The following is a 24,046-nucleotide window of genomic DNA, read 5'->3' as shown; positions in this document are numbered from 1 at the left end:
AGGAGCCAGGATTCTGTAACACAGAACAGACTACGGCCACACCACCCTGAGCGTACCCGATCTCATCTGTAACACAGAACACGTCAAAATTTTGCTGCACAATTAGGTTGTCTATCAGTATTGTCTTATTACGGACAAATCTGTCATTTAGTAGGCCTACTTTCAAGTTAGAAGTTTTGTCTACATGAATATTCACTTTTCTCAGGATTTGTGTGACATTTTATGGTTTTCTTCTGTATTTACGCATGTTATGCAGAGAGTTCATAGTGGCCTCTGTTCAATAGGACAAAGGCAAACATATGACTGCCTAACTCCAAATAACTCTGTTGAGATTCTCATGGATCTGAATATGATTTCCTGTTTTCCCTCACTGCCCATAGGCTGATCTAATTGCTTGTTGCAAATTAGCTTTATTGATGTAAATTGCACTAGTTGCAAGTTAGCATTTAATTGATGTAAACCACACTGAACCCTGATGGGGATTTTAGCAGTATATAAGCCTTAGTTTGTTTTGATTTGATTTGACGTTTTCCTTCTCATTCTATTAACGGTGTGCACAGTTATGTGCGCAATTGAGTGCGTATTTATAGAATAGTACCACTTATGTGTGTAACTTAATTACTTAATTGGCCTTATTTGGTGCTTGATGATAGCAATCAACAATTGGTTTTAACTATCACTGATTGGCACTAATTTGCAGTTAATGTGTGTGAGTTATGTACCTGTTTTATAACGTGCATGCATAAGCCCCCTGGATTCTATATATCGTGCCAATATCCAAGCGTATTTTATAACAATGTGCATAACTTAATTGGCTTAACAAGCTAATCAGTGTTGATAACAGCACTTAACTAGCAATAATGAGCACTAATTGGCAATAATTAGAATTTATGCGCACAACTCACTAAGTGTATTCTTTAACGCAGAGTTCCTAAATTATAATGCGCACAGCCAAAAGGGGGCATGGTTATGAGCGGGGAAATGGATGTTTCGTGGGCTTTCCAAAATTTACGTGCACTATTATAGAATATGCCCCTCTGCACCTAAATCTACATGCCGGTGTTTACACCATGTTTTTCTTGGTGTAAATGGATGTGCATAGTTCTAGGCATTGGGATATCAACTAAGTGTATTCTATATACCGCACCTAAATCTAGACACCACTGATAGAATACGCTTAGGCAGAAATTTGTTCTGCATGGATTTTTCAGGTGCTATATATAAAATCTGGCCCAAATAGTGTAGTTTTCTAACTGCAAAAGGAGCATTCACATAGGAGGGGTACAGGGAAGTCATGGATGTTCTGACTAGTTTTGCATGCACTTTCTAAAATGCTCTCATTTAAACACGCAACTGCTGCATTGATGGACAAACATTTACGACTGCCATAAAGCAGGTGTAAGTGGTCGTACCTAAATTACACGTGTCATTGCCGACTTTCATTAGTATTCTCTAATGGCTTTAGCATGTAAATTTGCTGTTATAGAATACTACCTTAACATTTACATTTCTGCCAACCAAATTTGGGTGACCTTTATAGAATTGACCCCTTTGTGTTCTCCATAGATAGAGAGATCTATATTGGGGATCCACCATTTGTCAAATAGGGACTGTAACATGGCAGAGTCAAGAGACCAGTTGTATTGATTCAAACTGCTGCTTAGCAAATTGGCAATCTGATTGTTGTCACTCAGCAGATAAGTTGCTTGGAGGGTAGCCTGCATGTCCAGAGTGAGATGCCTGATTTTCAACACTTCCTCACAGAGATGAAGAGAACCTTCCCCCTTCCCTTGCCTGTTTATGCAGAACATGGCTACCTGGTTATCTGTGTGGATGAGGATCACTTTTCCCTCAAACCATTTCTGGAAGATTTGAAGAGCATACAGAACTGCCAGAAGTTCCAGTAGGTTGATGTATAAAGCCATGACGTATGACCCCCATGCTGCATCCATCATCAGTGTAATGTGAAACTGTGGACTCTGGAAGGGACAGCCCAGAGCCAGGATGTAGGAATTCTGCCACCAGCATAAGATCCCTTTAACCAAAGGGGACGAAACAAATCTTCCTGGAGAGGGCCATTGAAGGCCTCTCATAAGCAGTTTAACAAAAGGAACTACATGCTCAGAATCCTCCATGTGTCCCAAGAGTCACAGGATGTTGCAAGCTGAGGTTGATATGGTACTGATGATTTGTTCACACAATACAATGAGGGACTGGATCCTGTCACATAGGAGATAGGCCCTCGCTGCCACTGTGTCTATATCTGCACCTATATACATGGTACATTATGTCAGCTGGAGCTTGGATTTTGGAATGTTGATAGGGAATCCCACTCTCCAAAGAACATGAGCGACCACTGCCACCATTCCCCTTGACTTCCTCAGGTGTGGGGCTTGATACACAAGCCAGTCGTCAAGGTAGGGGTAGACAGACCCAGACCTTTCTTGCAAAGGTGGGCTGCCACTACTGTAAGGCATTTCATAAAGCTCTTAGAGAGGCTGAATGACAGCACCTGATATTGATAGTGGTGATTTAGGAAGGTGAAGCATAGTGGTGTCCAATGATAGGAGTGTAGTGTATAGGAATGTAGGTGTAGGCTTCCTTGAAATCCAGGAAGGCAAGCCAGTCATTGCAATTGAGGAGCTACAGGATAGTTGCTAGGGTCTTCATCTTGAACTTCTCCTTCTTGACATAACAATTGAGTCTTCACAAGTCAAGGATGAGCCAAGGTCCCCTAACCTTTTGGAGATGAGATAAAGTAGGTGCATAACCTACTGCACAGATAAATATTAGAACTTCATTGTGGTGCGTCAAGATCCACTGGGACCTTTGTGGTCCCCTTGAAGGCACAAAACTGGAGAAATTTACCTTGTAATCCTAGTGGATGATCTGAAGGATTCATTGCTCTGTGGTTATGGCCTTCTATACCTCACTGGAAAATTGGTCCGTCTACCACTGGCTGATAATCAAAGGGAGGAAATGGCTTGACAGCTGCTGCCAAGGAAGTAGCCTGTTGCTTCCTTCCCTGCCACCTCTGCATATATACCTGTGTAAAATGGCACTGAGTGGTCTTGAGTAAGGCTGAAAAACTATCTAGGGTAGAGTTGAGGAGTAGCCTAATGGTTAGAGCAGTGTGCTGCAACCCAGGGGAGGCCCAGTTCAAATCCTACTTTGGGTCCTTGTGACCTTGGTCAAGTCATGTAACCCTTCGTTGCCTCAGGTATAAATTATAAGTCCTCCAGGGGCAGTGAAATACCTACTCACCTTGAGCTACAGCTAAAAAAAAGATGTGAGCCAAAATCCAAATAAATTGCTTGAAGAATTGCTGTGATACTGCTTCCATAACTGCTGTGACCCTTGTACTGTTTGAGGATCCATTGATGAGTAGGAAAGTTTTTGAACCTTAGAGCAGTTGTTCTTAATCTGAGACTACATTGTTACACTTTTCCCCAAAGAGGCTGTGTCATGACTGAGGTCGTGACTCCACTTTCAGTCTCACTTTGTCTTCCAGTGGTCAGCTTCAGAGGTGGCTCCACTCTGTATTTTCCTTGCATTGTTGCCTCTGCTACCACTTCTTCTGTGTTTCAAGCCTCACTCTGGTATTCTGTGTGTTTCAAGCCTCACTCTGGTGTTCAGTGTATTTCAAGCCTCTTTCCTGTAGTTGTGATATCATCAGTGAAGACCTTCATAAGGGAGGTGAGGACATTCATTCAGGACCTTTGCAATGCCAAAGGTCTCCAAGTTTGTCGGTGTGCTTATGCCTAGTTTCCTAGCCTGTGTGCCAGGGTGGGCACTTCTGCCTAGTTTCTTTTGTTAGTGTGCCTTTGTGGCACTTCTGCCTTGGTTCTTATTTGTTTGTCTCTGTGTTAGGGTTAGCACTTCTGTCTTGGTTATTGTCTGTTTGTTCTGTTCTTCTGTGTGACTTCCCTCTTCCCTTGTGGCTATGTGGCCCAGCGTTGTGTTCTGCCTAGTCTGCCTTGCCTAGAGTTCTGCCTATCTGTACATGCCTTCTGCCATTGTGCTTGGGTTCCAGTTTGTCCTTGCAGCCCGTGTGAGAGGGTTGTGGGGTGCACAGGTTCCAGTTTGGTCTTGTGGCTTGAGTGCCCTTCCTCTAGCTTTACTTGGCTCTGCTGTTGTGTACCCTGTTCCTGCCTGTGTTTTTCTTACATTTCTAGTCTGCTCCAATCCTGCCTAGTCAAGCTCAGTTTCTGTGTACCGTGTTCCTATCTGTGTTCTTCTTGCACGTCTAGTCTGTTCCAGTCCTGCCTAATCAAGCTCAGTTCCTGTGTACCCTGTTCGTGCCTGTGTGCTCATTGCACTTCTAGTCTGTTCCAGTCCTGCCTGTTTAGTCGAGTCCTGGTTGGAAGGTTCATCTGCTGATGCCGTTCGTCAGCAGCGGCCCAAGAGCTCACATTTTTTCCCTGAGTCCATGACAAGCTGTCCCCTACCCAAGATGCATCTGGCAAGCAATCATGCAGATCCCCATGAAGCCCTGAAGCATGTAATAGTGTATGCTGAAGGCAGCAGCTGCAGAACAAGAGCTGTGTTGTTGGCATCATAAGTGGCTTTGACAAGATTGCTTCAATAGCAAGATGAAGCTATGGGAGCTGGTCCTGAGCAGTCTGAGGGAGAATTTGATAGGCTAGTTTTGGCTAAAATAAGGTATGATTGTAGTATAGCACCTACATTTGGTCAGCCAAAATTCTCATGATGAGCATCGCATGCTGATAGACTTTTCTGCCCACAGTATCTAAGATCTTGTGGTCCTAGCCTGGAGGAATACTGCTGTTAGGCCTGGCAGTTATGGATCTCCAAATGTTTCTCTTGGAGACTACTGACTGGTGAGGAAGCTGCGGTTGACGATGACCAGGGGCCGCAGTAACTTTATATTTTGATTCTAAATGCTGAGAAGTTGATTGGATATAAAGAGGCATTCATCAAATGTTGAGCTGGAGGTCTTTGCTGCACCTGGTCCACAGGAAGGTCCAATGCTTTCTTAGACATTGCCATGCCTGGTAGCTTTGCCTGGAAGTGCCCTGTGGATTTTAGAATCTCTTCAATACCCAAGTCTAGAACTTTGGACATCTTCATTAGGAAAGTATGGTAGGAGGTGTCCTCTAGTTGTTCCTATTGTGGAGGCTTCTCAGAAAGGACTTCTGGATCTAGACCTAGACCTGTTTTCAGATTTAAAAGTATAGAACTCACTTCCAGCAACACTGGCCTCATCTGGGTTGTGAATCATAGAGGCAAAATTTGGAGAGGACCAACCAGTTTCCTCAGGCAAGGAAGAAAAAAGGTTGGTACCCAGAAGAAATCTTGGAATCACATCCTGGATCCACAGGTCCAGAGGCTCAAAAGCCCCTCTTCAGGAGCCTTAGAGAAGCATGATGCTGTCTTGGATGAACCTGTGCAGCAGATGGATTAAAGCATTGTTCTGACTCTTGATTCTTCCTGGAGCAGAACACGAGGCAATACTGGGCAGTGTACAGGGAGTCTATTTCTCAGATGGAACCGTGTGGGTGGGTGGGGTGAAAGGTTCTGCTGGAGATCTTGCCCTTTTTTCTCCCCTGAGAAGCATAGCCTGACACAGCAAGTCTGTGTAAATCAAGGAGGTTTAGTAAACAGGAGTGGAAGTGAGCTTATCTAGTCCACTGTAAGCAAGGAAGCCAATTAGGACAGTCTAAGTTTCCCCTTCCCAACGCAGCTGTCATCCCCATTCACTCAAAACAAAGCAAGCAAATCTATGAGCTGCTGCATCCACATTGTTGTTTTTTTTATTGTTGGTTCATCTGTAACAAGTCTAAAGCTGTTTCAATTTGAATAGGCAGTGCCTTAAAAGGTGGGAAACAAAAGTTTTTGTTTTGTTTTTTTTTTACTTATTGGACATCTTTTTAATTTATTTGAAAGCTTCCCATATGAAGATATAAATATCATGAAATAACAATTGAATATCACTAAAACAGCTTTAAAAAGTATTATAGCTGGTAGAAACAGCAATTTTAAACTCTGTATGTTGTGCTCATTTTTCAACACTAAAACTAAATAAATACACTGTATACAATACAGATGGCCAAATTTCAGTGAAGATATGCTGTTTCCTGATAGGTTCATCTTAAATGTTGTTGTAATCTGCCTTGGGAAGCCTGGTGTTATAATGATGATGGAATATATTGAAATTAAATGGAAGTAGAATTAAACTCACATCTTCATCTGTTTTGTAGAAGTTTACCTTTTAGATACATAAATGGATTATTCTGTTGTTTGAGCATGTTTCAAGGACAAGTGGATTATAGGCCAAAAGAATAAAAATATTTTCTGTCAAACACATCTCTCATTTGTTGGAATATAACTAAATGGGCTACAAGCTCCTAATGCAGTCCATTGGTTGTGTTATAATTTCTTCCTATGATGGCTTATACTGTGCAAAAACTGGAAATACAGTGAGACAGAATAATAGAATTCAGTAACATCCAAAACTTATTTTTTTTAATGTTTTAATCATCTTTATTAAAAGCAAAACATGTTGGTTGATAAGCTTCATACAGAGCAAGAAAAAGCAGTAAACCATCTAACATGGCACAATAAAATTTTTTACAGAGAACATACCCCAAGAACCCTTCCTCTCCCTCCCTATAAGCCCACCTGACTGTTTCCACCCACCAAAATAACACAACAGATGTACAGATCAGTAGGACGCAAAGCATTTCATATCAAGCACTGCCTCCACTGTATGCAAATCTCTCTCATGAATATTCACTGTCAATATCCTGACAAACCTGACTGCCTTGGGTAACTCCAGGACCAGGTTAATCTACCATAAGAGGCAGACACGGTCATATAATTAACATTATAATTTTATTTGTATTTGGGTAATAACTGAGAAAATGCTATTGAAAATTATATTATAAAGCATGAAGTTGACTTGGTTAACGTCTGCTGTATATCAACCAGTAGTAAATGATAGTAATAAACAATATTAAATGCATTTTTATAATATGTCACTGCATTCTTCAAAACAGAAGGAGCAAGTTCCCACAAACCATCTTTCTCTTTTGATCTAGGCACAGGAAGAAAAAAAAAAAAAAGCTTTCAAATGCTTCCTGGTTTCAACCTAATACATGTTAAATGTGAGATATGAATATCATAAATAAATAAATAGATAGAAACTCTGAATGTTGAGCACCCGATTCTCATAACATGAGGTCTGTTTTAGTGGCCCACTACCAGGAGAGAAAAATCTCAGCACAAATAGAACACGTGCTAGGGTGTCCTTGTAACCAGCCTCTTCAATTGACCACTGATTAAAATTTATAACAAATTACTACTCTACCTATGAAAAGTTATTCCATTATTATACTTCCTCTGTGTACATCTGTATGCTGCACAAGCTGGCATGTTTGAAAATATAAGTGAGATTAAATAAAAATGCTACCAAGTTAAATAAAAATGGTACTGTTGTAGTACCAACAATAAAGAACGACAAGGTGGATGCAGCAGCTCATACGTTTGCTTGCTTTGTTTTGAGTGAACGGGGATGTGGCTGTGCTGGGAAGGGAAAACTTACTGACCTATTTGGTTTCCTCATTCTGACATCACTTCATCTCCTGTCTATTAAACCTCCTTGGTGGAAACATTGGCTTTTTTCAAAAGGGGTTTTCCCTCGAGCATCCTGCTGAATAGCCTCCTTGCCTGATGTGTGCTTAGGTGTAGAGCTATACTTCTTGTGTTTGTCAGCTGTGTTGTAAGTGTAGATGTTGCTGCTTTTGGATTTCCATCTTCCCCCAATGTTACCTTGTCTTGGTCTGATGGGTTGGAGGAACTCCTTATGCTGTTCTGTTTTGTCTCCAGCCGTACAATTTGCACAATTGTATTGGGGGTGGGGGAGAGGTGGTGGATGGGAGTGGACAATCTCCAGGAGAGCAGTGCAGTCGTCTGGGATTCTCTGCCATTGCTAAAGGAGGAGGAGTATTGCCATTAATATAGGAGAATCTGCACATGCTTAGGGGCCTGTGAGGTAAATCTTACCTGTGCTATAGGAAATTAATGGAAGGCCATCACCTAGTAAGTGTGCCTTCATATTCCCCGCTTGTCAGTGGAGAAGCCCAGGAAAGAGAGAGTGCAAGAACAAGTAAACAGGGGGGGGGGGGGAAGAAATAAAAGTACCAGGTCAAGGCCAGCAGAAGGCTCCACTTATATTCCAGCTGCAATGGGGAATAGGAAGGAAGTTTCAAAAAGTTCTGGATATAGGACCTGGCAGACACTTACCACTGGGTACAGGTGGGAGGGATAGGAGATTGGATAGTGAGGCTGCATAAGACGAAAGGCAGTGGATGAAGTGGGACACAGAGAGGTAAGAAAATGGAGGGAGGAAAAATAAAAGGATGGATGAAATCTGATAGAGAGGGGGAAGGGAGTCTATGAAGAAGAGAGAAAAATAATATAAGAATAAAGAAAGTGGCTATAGAGACAAAGTTGAAAAGGGAAATAGAGATAAAATAGAGAAAAAAAAGGAATAGTTTAACAAAAGTTCAAACACAGAGAAGGAAAGAAAAGGAAAAAAGGACATTTCCAGATGCACCAAGCAGTTGGAAAAGTTCTTCTCTAAACTAGTTTTACATATTAGATAAAGTGAATTGTATGCACATTCATTTAAATACACCCCAAAATGGCATCATCATTTTAAACTCTTTGCTGTAGAATTTCTGAACTCTTGCTGCAGGTTTTAACTCTAAACTGCTGCAGGAAACTAGTGGTATGAATAATAAGAGAGGAGGTGATGAATGCATTGTACTAGTCACATCCTCACCTGCAGCATTGTATCCAGTTCTAGAGGCTGTACCTCAGGACTGGATATAGAATAGAGGCAACCCAGAGAAGGGATACAAAATGATGAGGAACCTGTATCAAAAGTCACTAGTTGAGGTTTTGAGGTCAATATGCCAAAAAAAAAAAAAAGTAATGCAAGTATGATAAGGGGTTATTTTACCTGGTTCTTTCTGTCCAGTAACACTTATCTGGTTAAATGTGTTGCCAAATATTTGGCTAGCTGTTAAGTATTTGACATGCCAGATTGCAAATTTAGCCAGTTAAGCTGAAAATCTGTGCTATCCAGCTAAGTCTAAAAGAAATAAAATAAAATAATAGCCTAAGACTTTCCAGCAGAATCACCCTCCTAACCTTTCCTTTTAAGCCCAATATTAAAAAACTAACCTCTGTTCAATGATGCAACCCATTCCATTCCTCCATTCATCACCACAATATTAGAATATATCCCTTTGTCTGGTGGCCCAGCCAACCTCTTAATCTTTTCCCTTTCTGCACAATATAAAAGTATAACTGAGCCTGAACCCCAAAACTCCTTCCAATCCCCTTTCCTGCCCTACTTTAAAAATACTTGTCAAGCTGCAGCGCCCCCTCCCTTCCTAGTCCCCTTTCATCCTTTAAGATAACTCAAATGTTCCCACTCATGGAGCCCTCAACCAAGCCAGGAGGAGGCGGGTATGGGCTTATCTTCTTCCTAGCAAGTGCCAGTTTCTCTGACTGCTCCTGGCACTTAGTATTCATGTAGTCACTGCACTTGGTGAATGAGCCAATCTCCATTCAAAACTCCTCAGAGTGCAGTGACAACATGAGTACTAAACATGAAGGAGCCTAATGGGTAGGGCAGCAGATTGAAAACTGAGGAAGCCAGAATTCCTTGTAACCATGGACAAGTCACTTCAACAGCAGTTGCCTTAGGTAGGGCCTCATTTGTAAATTTCAATGAACCCTTTAACATGAGCTAAGCACTTACGGGCTCATTTACTAATGGTGTAAGCTGTCGTTAACATACTTTATTTGCCATAGGGTCCATTTTATGAAGTGTGTCCTGCACTAAAATAACATGTGTTAATAGTTTAGGGTATGCTGGTAGTAAATGACTAGGGTTACCATATGGCTCCAGAAAAAGGAGGACGGATTGTGCCAGCCGGGTTTTACTTCCATTGCTTTCCATTGAAAGCAATGGAAGTAAAACCCGGCTGGCGCAATTGCTTTCCATTGAAAGCAATGGAAGTAAAACCCGGCTGGCTCAATCCGTCCTCCTTTTTCTGGAGCCATATGGTAACCCTATAAATGACCATCTTGGAAAATATGCTCCACTGAGAATAGCGGGGCTTGTGTTAAATAACCTATGCTAATGTAAGTTGGTAAATGAGGTTATAAGATTTTTATGTGCTCCGGGAACAGGGAAATTCTCAGTACCTGACTTCGAACCATCAATAAAAAGTGTGAGCTAAATCTAAATAAATAATTCAGTCACTCGGTCCTTGTCAGTTTTCAGAGGCCTTGATCTAGCCAACTAAGCCCATGGTTACTTACTGGCTAGCCCTTTGAATATAACCTCTCTTAAAGAATCTAAATGTATGATAGAGGAGAAGCAAGAAAGGAGGCACAGAGACATTCCAGCACCTGAAAGTTGTTAATAATCCACATGAGGTGAAAAGGAAGCCCTAGAACAAGGGGCAAGCATTAGGATCGTTATCAGGAAGTATCTTCTGGAGCTTGGGGTTGAAGGCTAAAACAGTAACAATGATTTCAAGAAGGCCTAGATAAGCATGGTTTAATGCCATGTTCAAGTATTAAAATGCCCTTCTTGAACAAGCCCCCAGTAAGTGTTGGAGCTGCCAGAATGCAAAGTAAATAGGCAGTAGATGAAATAAACTTGAAACTTAAATTGGGTAGTATGAAACATTAGAAGTCCTAGTAGAAATTTGGAAACCTACACAGCTGGGTCTGTTTGGCAAGCTGCAATAGTAATAATAACTAGAAGAAGTCTTACTCAAAACACATGGAGGGGAGGGTTACATAGCTGAGTCTGACTGACAGGCTACCAAGGGGAACTTAGGAGGCTGGATGTTCAGGCAGCAGCAGCTACACTTGTCTCAGTAGCTATTTATACCATTACAAAGCCTTGTAGTTAGACACAGTAAGGAGAGGTGCTGGGGATGAATGAAGCGGAGATCTTGTATGCTAATTTATCCAAGGTGGCAGAGGAAAGCAAAAACTGTTCTGGATAAGAAGCAATCTTAAAAGCAATCTCATTCAGCAGCTGGCCTTTCAGTATGGACAGGAATAATTGAACAGACTGGATGAGGCATGTTCTGCTGTCATTCATTCAATTTATATTTGTGTGTCTGCCTAACATTATTTACCAGAATTTGTTATACCATCATCTGAAAAAAATACTTTAACATGATGGTTTACAATACAGGTATTAAATCAGTATCAATAAAATATACTACAATAACATATGAATAACCCTGAAAACAATAGGAAGGGTTAAAAGAATAGCACTACAAAAACAAATTCCTATTGAGATGGATTACATTTATAAAAAAAGTCAATTTAATAAATGCATTTCATAAATACTTAAGTATAAAATAGTATAAAATGCTTGAATGAAAACAACAAGATTTCACTTTTTTTCCAAAATACAAATATTCCTGTTTCATACATATCCAAAGGTAAAACATGTGTAATACAGGTCCATAATAACAAATCACCAAATTTTGTATAAAAGTGTGTCTAACCTTGCATAATACTGACACCTGCAACAGTAACTGATCCTAAGATCTCAGCGTCTTCCAGAGTACGTAACTCTTCATACAAGATGCTAAGTAGGATGGTTCATTAAAGTTATGATCAAAAATGGAAACATCTAGGTAATACAACCAAAACTTTAAAAATCAGTTCTGCATTTTAAAGGAAGTCAATGAAGATCAAATAAAATGGGTGTTAACATGCTCATTTTTGTAGGCGTATGTTACTATGATGCAACAAGTAAAACAGGAACAGACCTGGCAGAGGATTGCTCTGTGACTATCAGAACAAGATTTTTATTTTCTGATATTTGGTATCACTTGTGCATGGAATGACATATATTAAGATAGGGGACTGCTGTCACATTATTGTGAAATGAGAAACCATGTGACAGAAATATGTTCATGGTTACCCATCTCATTCTTTGTGCATATGCTCTTACCCCACTCCAGACACATGCTTAGTCCATTTCACCCTATATAGTGTTGCTGCACTTCATTCTAAGCAGTATTAATCCACCTTACCCCCGTAGTTACCCCATCCCATGTATACCATTATGCTACCTCTCCTTTCTATGCACTGTTGTCGCATTTGACCCTGTACATAAAAACCCATCCTATGTCAGTGTTACCCCACCTCGCTAGTCATAAGTTTTAACCTATTATACACACACTGATACCCCATGCCTGTGATTACCCTGTCCCACAGAGTTACCCTACCCAACAGGAACATAGATACATTTGTACCCCTCTCCCCAGCAGTGTTATCTTCTCCTACCTCTGTGCCATATGTTTTATCTCACCCTTCCTTATCCTTCACCTCTAGCACTAGTCATACTGTTATCCCACCCTGTGTTCACTGTTACTTTCTCTTGAACCACACTGGGCAGCTGAGCTATGGTATCTCATTTCAAGCTTCATATTTCCTCATATTTTAGTGTTTCTATTGAACTCAAGTGTTTGTTCTCGTTCAGTGTTTTAGGCATTGTTTGATCTCTTGTCTTACTCTCTCCAGTCATAAATGTTGTATCAACTATGAGCATCTAGCTTGCATAGAAGCTTTGTGGAAGATCTGATGTTGTGGAACCTTGGAGACTGTGCTGTGATCAATCGGTGTTTTTCCTCAGTTTTAAAATACAATTATTCTGCATCAGTGTCAGCCTTTGCCCTTCTAGTCTTGTCATTTCCACTCAAATTGAAGTCTCCTGCCTAGATCTTGCTGATTGCACATGGTATCAAACCTTCCCCACACTATTTCCAGAGTGACCACTGAGATTTTTTTTGTAAGCACTGCAGATGTCTAGTAGCACTATAGAAATGTGTTGTAGTCATAGTACCTACCTGACTTGGACAGGGGGCAGCTGGCAGCTTCTTGTACCCCATAACTATCATGGGGATAACTGAAGAGTACAGTGCCTCCCTCCACTCTATTATGCACTCAGGGCCTCATGGTGTCAACAAACTCTGACTCTAAACTTTAATTCTAATCTCCTTTTTTTTCTGCTTTCTTGTCTCTCTTCTTTCCCTTTCTCTCTGTTTTTTGTTGTGCCTTTTTTTTCCCCTTTTACTGTGTTTCCTCTCTTGTTGGTCTGTTTTTTGCATTTGGATATTACTCTTTTCTCTCTTTTGTCTGTATCCTTTATTGTGTCTCTGATTTTCCTTCTTTCTTTCTGTCTTTCATGTGGTCTCTCTCTTTTTCTGTTTTTTCTGCCTCTCTCTTTTCGTCTGTCTCATTTTCTCCTTCACTGTTTTCCGTCTGCTGTCCTAACCCTGCCCCCTTGTTCTCTAACGTGACTTTTAACAGTGGGCAGACAGACCACCGCTCCTGCCACAATGAGCTCCGCTGCTGTCGGCACCACCATGGGGTTGGTGGAACAAGGTAGACGTGCCTCAAAGGGTCTCTCCTTTTCCCCTGTTCTCCTTCCCTCACCCAATCCTTGGAAAGATTGTCCGCATGTGACTGCATCCAACTTTGTGTAAACTGCTGGACCATCCAGTCCCATTCATTGATCATGGACTGGCTGAAAGCCAGGAAAGAGTGCATGGACAGATTTCCTAAAGCCTGGGATGTTGAACAATCAGACATTGGAGCATTTGAATATTCCAGGCTTTACAATTCTGCACCTAGGGCTTCTCAAGCAGTGGAACAGCCTCTCAACTCTGGGACTCTTCCACTGCACCTGCCCACTGTGTGAACAAACTTATGTACAGTATTTTGAGTCAAAATAACAAGGAAACCTTGGGAAAACAAGCATCGGAGGTTCCCTGAACTGAATTTGACAACAGTTGTAATGTATTCACAAGGTTTATCATTAGCATTACAAAGAGTTCTCCTGTGGTTCCCTGGAAACTGAATTAATTGATGCAGAAGGTATGTCAGTTCCTCTGTAATTTTTACACCAAGTATTGAGGGCCAGGATAGAAGGGTTCAGGTTTCCTTGACCTTTCTAGAAGAGCCCCCAGTGCACCAGAAAACAACTACAGGCACCCTCAAGAGAGAAAGAAAGAAACACTGTTAGAAAGCAGGCATGAATATTTCACAGCTGGAACATGCCATGGGAGAAAAATATCTCATGTCCAGTGGGAAGAGATCAGATTTGAACATTCTTTGTTTTTATGTTCTGATTGGCTGCTATAATAGACATTAAGACATGATAATGTCTCTGTGCCCTATGGCCTCCAGTTTACATCTGCTCAGCTAACTGGTTAAAATCACTGTTTGTGTCCTCTGCACAGAAAAAAATTGTATCTGATTTTCCATGTGCATGCTATCTGTTGATGTGCCATCTTTTGGCTAATGATGTCAGAGGACTCTGATGTGAATTAAGCACATGCACTTTGTACCTTCCAGATCCTGTACAGTAATAGGGTCTTAAAAAAAAAAAACTGAAGCAGATCTGAGCTGGCAGCTGCAGAGCATACAGGAAGGACTGCTGAGCTGGGTTTGAAGCCGTAGCGAAGGCCCACTCAACTCACCCTTCATATCATTCTTCCTGTGTTGGTAGCAAACCATGGTACTGCAGGAATAATGATGAACAAAGTTTAGTTTTTTTAATTTTATGTATCATTTTTTTTCTAAATGTTCATTTAAGCTGTAGATGGGACATTTGATTGGGAATCTCTGCTCTTCCTTGTCAAAGATTGATGAAACTTGTTATCCAATGTTGTCTCACAGAGGACCAGATGCTAATTGATTTTGGATATATATTTTCTTATATACTTGCAGACTTTTCTAGTCAGTAAGAAAGAACATAATTAGACCAGGGATAGACATATGCCCCTATATAATTCCCAGCAAATGTCCTCTTGATTTGTGGATATTCACCTCACTAGCTTGGTTCTCCATTGATTCCCTCCTACAAAAACCTCAGGAAAGAATCGTTGCTCTATGCAGCTATGTTTGCAACACCCATAAAGAGTGCTTGAGAGAATGCTGTGCCCTCTGTGTAAGGTAAATTTATCTAGAATGCTCCTTTAAAAATATCATCATTTTCAAAACCCCTTTGAACCACTGCCCTGACGTTTTTGTGCCTGGGAGCCACCATGTTCAGACCAGTGCCACAGATGGTCTCACATGGAATGGCATAACATACAATTGGTTCTTGCCATGCCAACAATGACACCATAATATGAGCCAATCAAATCTGCTGAGTGAGTGGGAGCTTGTTAATATGGCTGCTTCGAGTGTTCTGCTCTTTAATTGATGCACAGTATTTCGACTTGTGCATGCTCCTTGAAATACTTTACAGGATACAGTAGGTACAGATTTCTTTTAAGACCTCACTGAAACCACTTGACAACAATGTCCAGATGGTCTTATGACCAAATAGACATTTTTGTCTTGTCCTGTTTTTATTAACCATCCTATGACATTATGGGGTTTCATCCTGTAGAAACAGAAATCCCAGCATGCCTTGGTCTTTGAACTAAAGGTAAATAACCCTACTGTCTTCACCAAGGACAGGTTGCTCTAGTCCTTGCTTTCTAACATTCACCCTAGGTATTCTAGGATCTGTAGTCCTGCTTTTCATACTGAGAAAATATTTTTTAAACCAAAAAAACACAAGGAGTTTGAAGACAAAACAGGTATACACAACAGCGGACTTTCCACATTACTGACAATATTCTGGAATAGTCCTGGTCTTTATTACTCCCACCTCAAAGCATTATGGGTTCTGTAGGCTTGCTGTATTTGACTGCTTTGAAATGGGAGTTAAAACCCAAGAGCAGCCTAGAGTTCAGTGGGCAGATGAGAGCTTAGCCTCACCTGCTTAAATCTATCCCAGTTGTTTTAAACAGGGTTAATAGGAAGCTGCAGGTATCAGGCACAGGTCCTGGGTCAGTCCTGTACATTACCGGCAGGCATTGTGTAGTTCTCTGGAGGGAAATCAGGACTACAAATCTCAACATGCAATGAGACAAAAGTAAAATTAAAACGAAATCTCTGATGACCTGAAATTATCTGGTAGCGCTGTCTTTATAGCGTTATAAAATTGTTTAATATTCTTCTTATAGTAACCAGGGATGACCGTCTCAATATGCCCCATCTTAAGCATTTGAACAAACCTGGTTCTGATGTTACCAGCCAGACTCTATACTACTAGGATTCTATGATTCATTCTGGGTTTTTTAGTTTCCATTGCAATGCATCCTAGTTCCAAACCTGGACTGAAGATCCACAACGATTCAGGTTTTCAGGATATCTACAATGAATGTAAATTTGCATACATAGGAAGCCAAGTATTTGCTAATTTATCGGATATATATATATTATGGATATCCTGAAAACCTGACTGGCTCTGTGGGGTCTCAGGGTCAAGTTCTGTGCTAGAGTGCTGTTTTCCAAGCTTGTACTGGAGGCACACCTAGCCAATCTGATTTTCAGGATTGCCACATTGAATATGCATGAGATATTTACATATCCAGCACATGCAAATCCTAAAAACTCAGATTAGCTAGATGTACCTGCAGAACAGGGCTTGGAAGTAACAGTGCATTGGGAATGAGATTCAGATCATCAGCAATGGCCAAAATCATCTGAAGGTGCTGAGCTAGGCTGGCAACACTGATTTCAGATAAGGGGTGTGGTATCTCAGATGCCACTCCCTACAGCTAGGTTCTTGACTGTGATATCTGCCTGCCCATTTGTTGCCTCATACCCCTGTCCTCTGACCCTCACCCCCCCCACCCCCCTTGCCTGCACACCAACCTGCGAATGTTGCATGAGGTGACTGAGGTGCATGCTCTGCAGCTGTGCCTGCTCTGATTTGTTATCATTTCAAAGGAAAGGCTTCACATATTCCAATGTTTTAAATAACAAAACAAATTATTCCACTCTAGTAGGTTTCTGGGATATATTGATAATATTTTGATGCATTAATGAACAAAAAATTGGACAGTTTAAAAATCATGGAGTGAGGCAGTTTTAGTTTATAAGAGCCTCAGACTCCCATGATGAACAAAGAATGACTATGTTGCACACAGCATTGAGCCAAAATTCATAGAAGGATAAAATAGTGCAGGCGCCCATCTCCTGTGACCCAGCAACTGAGTTTGCAAACATTTGGAAACAGATGGTCTGCAGCTGCCTGCTGAAAAGTGCTGTGACCAAAATCCCAGTAACAGGAATGTGTGGAAGCTAAGAAATATTTATTCATTCATTTCGTCTAAAAGCCTGATGGTCAGTGCAGTGGCCTGACAACCAAGATAATTAGGTTTGATTCCTATTGTAGCTCCTTTTGACTCTGGGTAAGTCACTTAATCCTCCATTGTCCCAGGTACAAAAAGTACCTGTATATTGTAAAGGGGGGGGGGGGGTCCACTCCTCTTGGGTGGAGCCAGCAAGCCTGTGGGGCTCCTAGGGTTCCCAGATAGAATGCTGCTGATACTGGGACTCAGGGCCAAAGTATTTTATCAAGGCAATTTCATAACAAAAATCATAATATATTCTTCAAAACAAAAGGCACAGCCCTTATAATATAGTCTTCAAAAGAAAAAGGTACAGTCCTCATAAGATAATCTTTAAAAGAAAAAAAGGTACAGTCCAGGTCCCAAAATCCCTCAGCAAACGCTCAGCTCCTCAAGACCACAGGTCTTCTATTAGGGCATTAGCTTTCCCTTCCCCCTCCTTCAGAAGGGTTTAGTAAGAGTTCAGCACACTTCCAATATAGTACAACCGTTCAGAACAAATCTTCATGGACAGGCTTTGCACATCAAACCAATACCACAAATCACCTGCCTTTTCACAGCACAAAGGAAACCCTGTAAGGAGCAGGGCTGGCAGTTTCTCCCACCTCTCAGCACCACGGCCGCCCGGTGTAGCCTCCTCCACTGCCTTCAAGTGCTGGGCAGGGCAACCTATGAATTTTCCCACTCCATGGTAGCTGGCTCCTCTCCCTAGGCAGCTTTAGTGGCAGGCTACTTCCTTGCTCCACATACTCCATGGAATCTCTCTCTCCTGGTGACTGAGAGCCTCCAGGAAATCTGCCCTCATCTTTTCACAGCTGGGGGGAATTATATACTGATGGTGAAGCCAGGGAAACTGAGCTTCATCCTTCCCTCTCCCTCTAGTGGGGAAGGGAGTAACAGGCTCACCCTGCCTCGAGCCATTGCTCCCCCTGCTGGGGCTGGGAATCCATTCCATTTTTTTAGGACTACTCTCTTCTCTCATTCTTGCAAGGACTTCTGGGACCCGTAGTTCTGGGCTCAACTGCTTCACTGTGGAATCTCTGGGGCTTGCCTTGTCACAATACACGTAAACTGCTTTGATTATAACAACAGAAAGGTGGTATATCAAATCCCCGTCCCCTTTCCCTTATAAGGTGAGACCTTTTCCCAGGACTAACTTAATAGATCTCTAGAGTAGCTTTTGGGAGTACAGGTCCAGGTCAGACAACCTCATCTTTTGCTGTGACCTAAGGAAGAGTGCAGCTTCCTAAAATTAGTGAAAAAATTATTAGTTATTGTCTCTTTTTAGTTTATTGACCTTCATTTCCTCGCATTCAAGTGGACTAGCATGGCAGCCACACAGCTTTACCCCTTGATTGGAATGAAAGAACCTGGCCCTGTGAGCCTGTACTCTTGTGACAAAGGCTTCCAAGTTACCCTGTTCCAAGAGAGAGAGATTTTAGGCCAATCCTGAATTTCTGACAACCCTATCTTGGTGCATATTGGGACCTACAGCACTGATTTAAATGAATAGGATCAGGGACTACAAATACCACATTGATTCAAAATGTAAGTATAAAACCCAGACTGGCCAAAAGTCTCCCTTCTGGAATTGGGTAACTTGACAATTGTGCTGTAACACCAGAATTGCTTAAACAGATAAATTCCTGTTAAGTCTCTTGAGGCTCACACTGCAGAGGGGAGCGAGAGGGTCAGTGATTCCAGGAGATGACTAAAACAGATCAAAAGAGCAGCAGATTCAGAAAATATCATGTAACAAAACCAGAGCTTCAGTTTTAATGCTGGTCTAAGTTGTGTAAAGTAAAAATAGAAAACATTTACTGCCACCATTCCCTCAACTTATCAGGGCCCTTGTCTTCCTTCATGTTCAGTTTCACACAGGGCTGGCCCAGGCATACCTGAAGCCCTAGGCAACCCTTCAGCCATGTGCCCCCATCCCAGGGGCACCTCGCCCCTTTAGTCCAGCATCTCCCATCTCACCTTCCTTACTTTCAATAGTCCAGCATCTCCCTTTCTCTCCCTACAGCCTGCCCAGTCCAGCATCTCTGCTTGCCTAGCCCCCATAGTCCAGCATCTTCCTTTTCCCTGTCTACTCTCCACCCCACAGTCTAGCATCTCCTCTTCCCCTCCCTACTCCCCATCACCCTGTATCCAGGAGCTTCCTTTCTCTGTATGCAGTGTCTAACTTCCCTTCTTCTACCAGGCCTACTGCTGCTGCTCCTGCTCCCCTCCCCTGTGCTGAGGAAGCAAGAGAATTCAACACTAGCATAGGGTCTTGAATCACAGGCCCACTCTGTAGTGCTGTTGTATCCCGCTCCCCTCCCAACATAGGATTTGCTCTCAGAGGGGGTGGAACAATATGAGACAGTGCTTGAATACAGGCCTGTGTTTCAAGGCCCTGTATTAGCACTTAATCCAATTGCTTCTTTGGCTCCAGAACAGGGAGGGCGGCAGCAGCAGCACAGGAGGTAGGGAAAGGGTGTGTGTGAAATGCTGCACTCCTGTCCTGCTGCTGCTTAGTGGTTAAGTCAGTCCTGGTTTCACAGTGTCACTCTAATAACAGTACTGGGAACTGTAAAGGGCTCAGACAGCTTAGGTCAAGACAGCATGGTCACTTTTCAACCTTTATATTGTGCCCTTTTCACTAGATGCGATTGGCATGCAGCTTAAACCAGAATGTAGAACATCACTATGAGAAGACTCAGAACTCTTGAACCAAAATCTTCTTTAATGCAGTAATCAAACTAGGAAAAATAACACACAGTTCAGATGTGCTAGACAAGAGTTTTTGCCTTGCAAACTGGGAGTCTCTTCTTCACCAGGTCTCTCTCTCCATGCAAGAGAGAAGCTGGGAGTAATACAACAACAGGCTAAGTAGAGATGCTGTTTATGCTTTTACACTGATAAAATCTTGATAGCCCCCAGGAACACCTGTTTATTGAGGAAAATGTATTGAGTCTACATTTTAGCCACCCTGATATAAGGCTAAATTTTGCCTGCTAATTAACAAAGTTAGCTGGATAGATCCTTAATAAAATGTTGGCTGTTGTTCTGTGGTGAGCCATAGGTGGTACCTGCTAATTTTTTTGTTCTCTGAGGGTTGGACTCCCTCCTTTTGATACAGTGAAGTGGCAGATAGGTGTTGCTTTATATTCAGGCTGGAAGTCCCTCTAGCATGAGCATCCCAGGACCAAGCATAGGCTTGGTCTGCTATTTAAAATACCAGAGTAACCAGTTTGGGTGGTGGATCCTATAATGTGCCAAAAGAAGAAGCAAATGTAAAGAAAGCTGATGTCATGGTGAGAGAGGCCACGGTGGTGTAATGCTATTTGCTCTGTTGTGGCCAAATTAAGGGGAGACAGAGAAAACAAGTTTATAAAGTCTCTGGTGATTCTACGTGCCATAACTACCGTATTTTCTCTTATATTCCCGCAGCTGTGTATAACCCGCACCTATATATATGGCCAGTGGGGGAGCACTGCTTTGGTTTGTTAATTCATGGAGCGTCTTCACCTTTGCATAGCCCGCAGCCTTGAATTACCTGCACTTACATTGTTAAGAGTCAATCATGCCGAAATGTAAGTCATACACTATGGACTTGAAGCTGTCGGTAATTGAATATGCAATGGTTAGTGGAGAAAGGAAGAACAAATGTTGGTAAAACTCCACCCACAAAAATGTGCTTGATGAGATAAACCTCCAAAATGGCTGAACATAGAGGTGAATCTCAAGGAATGGGTAATTACACAAAGAGAAAGTTGCAGTGTTGTCTCAATCAGAAACATTAAATGGCAGGCCAGAGAGTTAGCTGTTCACATGAACATTACAGATTTCAAAGGAGGGGTCATTGATTCCCAACCAATCTTCCAATATTAAATCACTCCACAGTCTGGTGATTTATATGAAAAAATAACTGGAACTTTTATTAACTTCTGCAACCAGAAGCTCAGACAGTTCAAATAGATAACAGTACAATATAAACTTGACTTGATGTTGGCAGAGTATTACAGGAATGCAGATCAGAAATACATACATTTTATACAGCACCTCTCCTTGTCCATACCTTCCAAATCGCCTCTTGAGCACGGGTTCCAGACTCTGATGTCCCGGCTCCTCTATGAGATGGAACTCTCCCCAGTTCTCATCTCCAGCTTCTGGAAATGATCCTCTTGATCCACCCTCCAGAGCTCACTGACCGTCTCTGTCTGTCTGGACTATGACTTCTCTCTTTCTCCAAACCCGCGTGCTGCCAGTTCTTAATCAGGGACTCCCCTTTCTCTCTCCACTGATCTAATGGCAGGGGAATCTTAGCCCACCAAAAGACCTAACTCCTCCTAACATGTCACTCATCCCCTTTGCTGCACCATCTTGCAGCATTTTATTTCCTAACCCGTCCCCTAAGGCTGGGCTTCCTTCCCACCCAGGGACCTCCAGGATACTTCCCCAGTGACCTTCTACCAGGGTTTTATCCTCTCAGTAACCCCATCCAACAGGGGGTTACACTAAGGTTGCGAAACGAAGAGCTGGGAAATCATCATGACACTAAACCAGGCCAGGCATTGGAGCACATATTGAGAAAGCCCTCACTTGCATTCAAATGGAGGCATGGTGTGTGGGATACCAGCACATGTAAGTATGATGAATACAAATAGTTTTGTGGAAGGCGTGTGGCATAAGGCAGCTTTTTAGGAAGTCAACAAAACACAATGCCTTAAGTTAAAAGTGGACAAGGTATGAGCTAAGCTATACAGTAACATCACTTCCAGTCTGGAGATTACATTGCCATGGCTGAATGGCATTAGGATAGACTGGCATAGTTCTCTTCTGTGTCTTGAAGGTAAGGTGAATGCCACACTTAAAACAGTTTTTTCGTGGCATTTAAGACCCTGAGAGATCATACTGTAACTTGGTGATGTTAAAAAAAATAGCATATACCGGACTCCAGCCACAGATTATAAGACATCAGGGGTAAAAAAAAGGTAGTGAGGAATTCTTTCTAGTTCCTCCACATGCATGCATGTGTATGTCTTTGACCTGGAGGAGAGAGAGGAGGGGCAATTTAAATGGTGTAGTACTTAAACATTTTGTTGGTTTGGACAGGATAGTAAAATAATATCAAGGGGGCTTTTTAATAAAGTTTGCTAAGCAGTTAGTATGTGAATTAGCGGGTGCCAATAGTACATGGCTACAGTAACAGTTACTACCCTGGAATGCTCAATTAGTACATGGCATGGAATGGATCTAGAAACTGAATCTTGCAAATAGTATACAGAAGTTTACTTTATGCTATAACTGCTGCAGATAGAGGTCATAAGTCCATCTGTACTATCATCAGTGTAGTTAAGGGGCAGTTCTGCAACTGTTTGTTTCAACCATTTGTCCTAAGGATGCGCAGTAGGATGCTATTTTATAAATGCACACAGGTATTATAGATTAGTAGTATAACCCAGTATTGGCCCGCCTAACATAAACTGTCATAATTGCAAGATCCTAAATGTAGCAGGGACAAGTGTAACCTACCATATTCTGTAATGTATGTGTGTACCTGGGAGTCCTGCCCATCTGTATGCCCCCCTCGCATTTATGCACTATGGGTCATTCCATGTCAAGTGGTCTGGTGGTCCCTGCTCAGCCATCATGGATTTCGATGAAATTTTCTGTGAACATTCATACATGTCCCCAATGAACATTGATAAAGTTTTACATTCGCCGATGCAATACTTGCTGAGATATAGTAATCTGTTTGACCCCATACTGCAGCCTTCTATGGTATGACCGAGATTTCGGCAACTTTGAGACACTGTATCTCCGACAATATTTTGTTGAGAGAAACAAAACTTGGCCATCTTGTACAACTCTTTGCGCTCTATTAAACAAAATAATATAAAAATCTTCGTGAGCGATTTCCATGAAGAAAATTTGGAGCAAACGTGGTCCAAAAAATTTGCGGTTCGAACAAATTGTGAAGTTTGGCTTTTTATATCTCTGGAATTAAAGGTGTGATAAACGTGAAACTTTGCACACAACAACTTATCAACACAAGGTTTTCGAATATAAAATTTCATTCTCCTAATATTTTCCATTAGTTCACAAATTGAGTGTAAAGTTGTTGATTTTTGCAAAAATGCCAAAAATAGGGTATTTTTAGCCCACTTTTACAAAAAAAGACCTTCTGGAAACTCTTTTTAATCATTTTCATTAGAAAGAGCATGTTTCAAACCCCTTAAAAAAGTAGGGTTGGTTTTTCATCGCTGGCATATAAGGCCCTAGAAATAGGGACAAAGTTGAAGGCAGTTGGGGCTAGCCGTCCAAGGGTCACTGTGGTTCTTTAGTGTTCTCTATCTCCACCTTGTGGTAAGAAAACGACACAATATAGAAAAATGTATGTTGAAGTATATGATGTTGCAATGACAACATCCTCAACTTTGTCCCTATTTCTAGGGCCTTATATGCCAACGATGAAAAACCAACCCTACTTTTTTAAGGGGTTTGAAACATGCTCTTTCTAATGAAAATGATTAAAAAGAGTTTCCAGAAGGTTTTTTTTGTCCTTACCCAGCTGATGAAAGCTCCTTTTGAGCCACTTCATTCCTGTCACCTGAAATAACTGACTTGGAAGTTCTTGTTTTTGGTAGCGGCAGTGAGCTCCAAGCCCTAGTAGCTTATCCACATTACACTAAGTTTTACAATAATAGTGGTTTTGCACGCTCATTCTAAATTCATTCCTAAGGTAGTGTTGAAGTTCCATCTTAACCAATTGATTGTTCTGCCAACATTTT

General features: G+C 41.7%; 1 protein-coding gene across 21 annotated transcripts in view; it reads left to right on the top strand.

Annotated features, from left to right (window-relative positions):
- The window catches only part of CAMK2B (calcium/calmodulin dependent protein kinase II beta), a 453,822-nt gene that overhangs the window by 334,907 nt on the left and 94,869 nt on the right, over positions 1-24,046 (top strand). For 15 of the 21 annotated variants that reach the window (XM_030201729.1, XM_030201727.1, XM_030201734.1 and 12 more), the window contains one exon: positions 13,384-13,458. The exons of the other annotated variants lie outside the window; for them this stretch is intronic. In XM_030201729.1, the coding sequence (XP_030057589.1) occupies positions 13,384-13,458 (75 nt within the window). The remainder of the gene's footprint in view (positions 1-13,383; positions 13,459-24,046) is intronic. 21 annotated transcript variants of the gene reach the window in all.

This window comes from Microcaecilia unicolor, chromosome 4, assembly GCF_901765095.1.
Source record: "Microcaecilia unicolor chromosome 4, aMicUni1.1, whole genome shotgun sequence".
Lineage (NCBI taxonomy): Eukaryota > Metazoa > Chordata > Amphibia > Gymnophiona > Siphonopidae > Microcaecilia > Microcaecilia unicolor.
This window is presented reverse-complemented; position numbering and strand designations above follow the sequence as displayed.